The following is a 7623-nucleotide window of genomic DNA, read 5'->3' as shown; positions in this document are numbered from 1 at the left end:
GCATCCCTTTACAGGGAAGGAGGAATAACTGGATTCAGGGCAAGGAAGGCAGGAAGGGGTGTCTAGGGTCTTTTAGGCAACTGGGTAGGGGAGAGCGTAATGGACTGGTTGGGTACCAGTCAGAGGCTACTATAAATACAAATAGCAGGTAACAAAGGGAAGACTGTTAAGTTTCTGTCCCATACAGGTCTGGACATTAGGTGGGCAAGCAAGTATTTCTCTTGATCTCCCAGCTCTGATTAATTTGAAAGGGCAAGCATAAAGTGACTCCATTTAGGATGTCATCTCCTCTTACTCCTCTCCATGGTTTTCCATTGTCAGGACTGACTTTGTCCTGGGGGATTCTCAGCATCCCTTACTGGGATAGCTTGTTCCAGTTGGCATTAACTGGGTTTGGACTCAAGGCCTGGGCACTGTCCCTGAGCACTTTTGCTCGAGGCTAGTGCTCTACCACTTAGAGTCACAATGCCACTTTTAGCCTTCTGCTGGATACTTAGAGGTTAGTCTCGAGCCATGCCTCCAGCCTGGCTCTGTACTCATTAGCTGGGAGATGGGAGTTTTAGAGGAATTGTTTGTGCCCGGGATGGCTTTGAACTGTGGCATAAGGAGTTTGTTACAAAAGCCCTTTTTATTTCCAATTAAAGCAACAAGGAGATCAATGAGATAGAGGTTACCAATAACTTGCTAACAACTGACTAACAATCACTTGGCAGAGGTTTTTTTTTTTTTTTTTGCTGTTGTCGGTTGTGGGGCTTGAACTCTGGGCCTGGGCGCTGTCCCTCAGCTCTTCAGCTCAAGGGTAGCGCTCTACCATTTGAGCCACAGTGCCACTTCCGGCTTTTTCTGCTTATGTGGTGCTGAGGAATCGAACCCATGGCCTTATGCATGCAAAGCAAGCACTCTACCACTGAGCCATCTTCCCAGCCCTGCCAGAAGACATTTTTTTTTTTTTGTTGGCTGTGGGCTTGAACTCTGGGCCTGGGCACTGTCCCTCAGCTCTTCAGCTCAAGGCAAGCGCTCTACCACTTGAGCTACAGTGCCATTTCCGGTTTTCTGGTGGTTTATTGGAGATAGGAGTCTCACGGTCTCTCCTGCCCGGGCTGGCTTTGAACCTCGATCCTCAGATCTCAGCCTCCTGAGTAGCTAGGATTACAGGCGTGAGCCACCAGCACCCGGCCCCCAGTAGACATTTTTAAACTGCAACTGACTAGCACTCTAAGTACCGTCCATTGCCTCTGGGCAGCCTCTACCACTTGAACCACAGCACCACTCCTAGCTTTTTCTGTTTATGTGATGCTGAGGAATCGAACCCAGAGCTGCATGCATGTGAAGCAAGTACTCTACCACTGAGCCACCTTGCTGGCCCCTGTAATATTTTTTTTATAAGTTTTTTTTTTTTTGGTCCAGTCCTGGGGCCTGAACTCTGGGCCTGGGCGCTGTCCCTCAGCTCTTCAGCTCAAGGCGAGAGCGCTCTACCACTTGAGCCACAGAGCCACTTCCGGCTTTTTTATCTTTTTGCTTATGTGGTGCTGAGGAATCGAACCCAGGGCCTCAGGCATGCAAGGCAAGCGCTCTACCACTGAGCCATCTTCCCAGCTCTTTTTTATAAGTTTTGCCTTGAGTTTTGTATACTGCTCTAGCAAATTAGTCAAACTGAAGGTGTCTAGGAAACCCTGACTTATGTAGTTAGAAGCACAGGTGAAAAATAACCTGCATCAGAAGTGGCTGCAGTCAGAATCATCCTAGAAGATGCTCTCCAGACACCTGCAGCTGTGACACTGCTGGCTTGATATAGGGGGAGTGGACCTCTCTGGGTCCCCCACTCCCCCCCCCCCCATGCTTAGTGAGAATGTTTGTTGAGGGCAAGTATGGGAGAAGCAGTACTGTAGCTAGATAGTCAAATCCCATAAAATGGCTTAAAACAAGTGGAAATGTCTACCTCAGACACCAGCTACAGGAATCTTTCCAGAACTGAGGCCTCTCGTACGGTTCTGGCAAGGTACAGCAAAGATTTGGCAGATACACATGGGTGTGAGCAAATCAGTTCACGGGTGGTGTCCTTTCTGATTGAGACACCATCTGTTATCAGGCAGGCCCTTGCTGTAACTATTGAGATTTTTTTATCTGGCTCTACCCTGTGGAGCGAGGCAGAGCTCCCTGACTCTCTCTCCCTCCTTCTTCTTTCCTTTCCTCCCTTCTTTTCTTTCTCTGTCCTTCCTTTTTTTTCCATTTTGAACTGCTAAGAACGGAGCCCAGGGCTTTGTGCAAGTGCTCTATCACAGAGCTATACCCACAGCCCTTGAAACAGTTCTCTTAGTTTCTTCTTTTTGGCACATGCATGTAAACTAGATCATCTTCTTCCCTGAATTTATCTTTTAAGACTCACATACAGCTGGGCACCATGTGGCTCACACTTGTAATCCTAGCTACTAATAGGAGGATCGGAAGATTGAGATTCTAAGCCAGGCTGGGCAAGAAAGTCTATGAGGGTTCTTATCTCCAATGAACTACCAAAAAGCCAGAAGTGGAACTGTGCCAGCCTTGAGGAAAAACTAGGCAAAAGTGCCAGGCCCTGAGTTCAAGCCCCAATACTGGCCAAAAAAAAAAAAAAAAGACTCAGGTAGAATTCTCTTACTTCATCTTCATAAATTTTATGCATTGCAAGTTTCCAAATATAGGCAACCCTTCTTTCACTCTTTTTAAATATCAATGCCATACTTACATCATTACAAAGAGAGCTTTAAAAAAGTTTACTGGAAGCAAGATCCTGGTTGCTCATACCTGTAATTCTAGCTACTCAGGAAGCTGAGATTTGATAATCTTGATTCCAAGTTAGCTCAGACAGGAAAGTGTAAATGATCAAAAAGCCAGAAGTGGAGCTGTGGCTCTAGTAGTTGAGCACTGGTTTGAGCAAAAGAAGCTCAGGGACAGTACGCAGGTCCTGAGTTGAAGCCCCAGGACTGATGTACACACACAGGTGTACACACTTGCACATGTGCGCGCGCACACACACGTACACACGTACACACACATACACACACACACACCTTACTAGAGACAGCTGGGCTAATTAGGCCTTTTAGCAGAAAAGCATCCTGAAAAAGTAGTCTGCAGCCTGTCTTTCACGAGAGTCTTATTCTAAGCCTCCAAATAAGATTTGCTTTTATGGCTGGGAATGTGGCTTAGTGGTAGAGTACTTGCCTAGCATGCATGAAGCCTTGGGTTCGATTCCTCAGTACCACATACACAGAAAAAGCTGGAAGTGGTGCTGTGGTTCAAGTGGTAGAGTGCTAGCCTTGAGCAAAAGAAGCTCAGGGACCATGCCCAGGCCCTGAGTTCAAGCCCCAGGACTGGAACAAAAATGTTTTTCTAAGAAAAAAGGCATTTTCAGCAGGGCACCAGTGGCCCATGCCTGAAATCCTAGTTATTCAGGAGGCTGAGATCCGATGGTTGTAGGTTGAAGCCAGTTCAGTCAGGGAAGCCCATGAGAATCTTAATTTCATTAACCACCAACAAAGCTGTAAGTTGAGGTGTAATGCAGGTAGTAGAGTGCCAGTCTTGAGCAGAACCTAAGGGAGTAAGCCTTGACTCTGAGTTCAGGCTCCAGTACTGGTACACACACATAAATACATACACACACACATGCAAAGCCATTAAAAAAAGTTGTACAAGCCATTCTAAGGAGTGGCTCGGTCCCCACAGCAGGTGAGGGTACAACTTTACTGAATTATAATACCAAAATTTCTACCCAAGTAAGAGCTAAAGCTAAAGCCTCATTTCTAGAACACGGAAGTAAGGAGCATGCTGTGAGATTCCACAGGACCAACAATAACTTGCCTTCACAGTAGAGTCACAGGCCTGTTATTCTTGTGGTCTTCAGAACTTTTTGACATGGTTCCTTGTTTGCTGCAAATTTTTCTCTGTGTACTATTATTGTTGCTCTGTTTTGACTTAATTCCCACCAAGATATGGACCCATTGAGTTAAATGATGCTCTAAGCTATCCATCACAAGATGAGAAGTCACTGAAAATGAAGACTCAATAGGGATGGGGGGGAAAATCCTGACCCACATGGATGAGAGGACATTCTGGGAATTGATGAACACAGCAATGAGAACAAAGAGAGTTTTGTAAAGTCAAAGTACTAGAATCTCAAAGTGACTGCTGTTTTATACGTGAGAGGAAGAATAGTCTGGAATGGAAGAAAGTTGTGAAAACTTGCTTTCTGTTGCTATGACAAATACCTGAGGGAAACCACTTAAAAGGAGGGTTTATTTTGGCTGTATTGCTTCTAGCTTTATGGTAAGGCAGAGAATCATGGAGGGGTGCATGTGCATGTGGTGGAACAAAACTGGCTCAACTCATGGTAGAAAGGAAGCAGAGACCAACAGAGAGAAAAGGACAGGAATAGGATACAATCCTTCAAAGGTCTATACCCAGTGACTTACTTCCTCCAATCCTACTTTCCACCACCTCATAATAATGCCATCATAATATGAATCCATCAAGGGATGAATCCATTGGTGAGTTCAGAGTCTTCAGGATCAGCTCAATTCCCAACAGCCCAGCTAGCAGTCAAGACTCATCATATAAGCCTATAGGGGACATTTCATATTCAAACCAGAACAAAAGGTGGAGAATGTCCTCCTTCCTTTTGTAAGTAGATTCAGCTGGGTGCTGGTGGCTCATATCTTAATCCTAGCCACTCAGGAAGCTAAGATCTGAGGATCACAGTTCAAAGTCAGCCTGGGCAGAAGAGTCTGTGAGACTCTAATCTCCAATAAACTACTCAGAAAAAGCTGGAAAGGGCTGGGAAGGTAGCTCAGTGGTAGAGCATTTGCCTCGCATGCATGAGAGTGCTTGCTTCCCAAACCTGGTTTGCTTCCTCAGCACCACATAATCAGAAAAAAAAGCCAGAAGTGGCACTGTGGCTCAGGTGGTGGAGTGCTAGCCTTAGCTAATGAGCTAAGGGATAGCGCCCAGGCCCAGAGTTCAAGTTCTACAACTGACCAAAAAAAAAAAAAGAAAAAGAAAAAAGAAAAAGCTGCAAGTGATGCTGTGGTTCAAGTGACAGCACACTAGCCTTGAGTACAGAGTCTGATGGACAGTGCCCAAGCCCTGAGTTCAAGCCCCAGGACTTGCAGGAAAAAAAGCCACAAGTGGAGTTGTGGCTCAAATGGTAGAGCATCAGCCTTGAATGAAAAAGTTAAAGGAACAGTGCCCAGGCCCTGAGTTGAGGCTACTGTGGCAGGCAAAAAAAACAAACCAAAACAACAAAACCAAAAAATAACCCAAAACCAAATTGTAACTCAAATTGATCATAAACCTAAAGGTACAATGCCAAACTAGAAAAGTCTAGAAGATAAAAAAAAATAGAAAAATGAAATGGTCTTGGGTTTGGAGATAATTTCTTTCAGGATTTGATAAGAACAATCTGTGAAAGAATTACTTGGGACTTCGTTTCTCTAAGTAACAAGCATGCACTGAGAAATCAGTGGATGGAGGAGCCATACAAGGGAGCATGCACATCTAGTCCACAGTTTGGACACACAGGGCCATGGAAACAGGCCCAGGCCCCTGCCATGAACACCAGCCTACTCAGCAAACCAGCTTTCCACTGGACTCCAGGAAGGGAGAAGGAATGAGCCCCTGGGACCATCTAGACATCTCTCATCAACTTAAGTCTAGAAATACAAATCTCCAATATTGTTATTTTCATTTTATTGCTGCTTGTTGGTTGAAACCAATTGAGTCTATTTTATTTGAAAGGTACTGATTGATATACTGAATAAAATCATAAAAGACATAATTGTTATAGCTATTACTATTTGATTATATTTGACATGAGAGAGAAAAGTTGAACATACAACTTCTTTGGATTCAGCCTTGATTATTCCCTAGAACTCTGCTAAGAGGAGAAGCGGTGACTAGGGGCTCGATTCCCAGGAGCTGCTTCGTGGCTGAGTCCCAGTCTTTACCTAGTTCAAGTCGTTGGCAGATAGATGGATACTGTCCTTCTGTTCTTCTAACCCACTCATTTGCTTTCTTTATTTTCTCAGCAGCCCAGGGAATATTCCTAGATTAATTAAAAAAAAGTTTCCATGAGGTAAGCCAAGTTTGGGGAGACAAACGGCATATATTTTTCTCTCATATGCTGAAAATACATGGGGACATAATAAATTATACAGGACTTTAGGCATAAACACAAAGTGAGACCAAAGGAGAATACTCTTAGGAGTGGATCACAAAGGTACAATGCCTATGTTCATTATATAAAATAATATTTATCAAAATGAACTCCAGGAAATGGAAACAAGAGTTTGTTTTTCTTTGTTGCTGTTTTCATTTTCTTTTCCTTTTGTCATATTTGTTTGTTTATCTGTCTTTGGGGAGGTAAAGGGAGCACAGAATTAGAGGAACAATGGATGATCAAATGCAGCAGTAGCATTTACTAGATACTATGTTGAAAATTGAACTATAAAACTTGTGGATGGGGATGGGAGGGAAGGAGTGACATTGTCCAAAAAGAAATGTACTCTTTACCTGACTCATGTACCTGTAACCCCTTGGTACAGCATCTTTATAATAACAATAAGAAAGTTTCAATTGATTTTTCAGGATGTAGTATTTTTGTACAGGCACTGTCCCTCAGCTTTTCCTGCTCAAGACTGGCAACCTACCGCTTGAGCCACAGTTCCACTTCCAGTTTTTTGTTGGTTACCCTAGCTCCAAACTGTCATCCTCAATTCTTAGCCTCCTGAGTAGCTAGGATATAGGCACAAGCCACAGGTGCTCAGCTTGAGTTCTATTTTACAAAATGAGGCCTGTTTCTCACTTTCTTCTACTGTACCTGGACTTCTCAACTTGATTAGTTGCTTGCAGAACTCAGGGTCATCCATGAAACTTGCACATAGTAATTGTGCCAAGTAAATCAGCACAAGTTCTTAGGAAAATGTATACATTTACTAGTAAGTTTCTGCACAAAGCAGCATCAAAATTTTAAGACCCAGAAAAGACTGCAATCTGTCATTTAAGGTAGCTATTACCTCACCTGTTTTGTCATCTGCTAGATACTGTTAGTGAACAAGAGGCAGCATACACCAGAGGTTTTAGGAAAAATCCTATGGGCTGGGCCCTGGTGATTCATGCCTGGAATCCTAGCTACTCAGGAGGCTGACACCTGAAAGACTGTAGCTTAAAGCCTATCTGGGGGCTGGGAAGGTGGCTCAGTGGTAGAGCGCTTGCCTCACATGCATGAGGCCCTGGGTTTGAGTCCTCAGCACCACATAAACAGAAAAAGCCAGAAGTGGCGCTGTGGCCCAAGTGGTAGAGTGCTAGCTTTGAGCTGAAGAGCTGAGAGACAGCGCCCAGGCCCAGAGTTCAAGCCCCACAACTGACCAAAAAAAAAAAAAAAAAAAAAAGCAGAAAAGTTTCTTAAACTCCATCTCTATTTAGCCAAAAGCCAAGTAGTAGAGAACCAGCTGTGTGCAAGCAAGGTAAACAAGCTTGAGGTCCTGAATGTAAAAGGAAAAAGAAAAATCCTATGGGCAAAATTCTGAAAATCCTTTCTATCTTCTTGGTTGTTTTCCTTGAAAGGGGAATGGCCATCAGTCAGTGAGGTGA

General features: G+C 44.0%; 1 protein-coding gene across 1 annotated transcript in view; it reads right to left on the bottom strand.

Moving 5' to 3' along the window:
* Window positions 1–5699: 5699 nt before the first annotated feature.
* Parp4 (poly(ADP-ribose) polymerase family member 4) overlaps window positions 5700–7623 on the bottom strand; it is a 106393-nt gene continuing 104469 nt past the window's right edge. Inside the window, exon 35 of the mRNA XM_070003142.1 lies at window positions 5700–6076. Within this exon, the coding sequence (XP_069859243.1) occupies window positions 5881–6076 (196 nt within the window). The 3' untranslated portion in view covers window positions 5700–5880. The remainder of the gene's footprint in view (window positions 6077–7623) is intronic.

Source organism: Dipodomys merriami, unplaced genomic scaffold (assembly GCF_024711535.1).
Source record: "Dipodomys merriami isolate MVZ:Mamm:240054 unplaced genomic scaffold, mDipMer1.0.p SCAF_6, whole genome shotgun sequence".
In the NCBI taxonomy this organism is placed as follows: Eukaryota; Metazoa; Chordata; class Mammalia; order Rodentia; family Heteromyidae; genus Dipodomys; species Dipodomys merriami.
The sequence above is the reverse complement of the archived record's forward strand: the minus strand, read 5'-3'. Positions and strand labels throughout refer to the sequence as shown.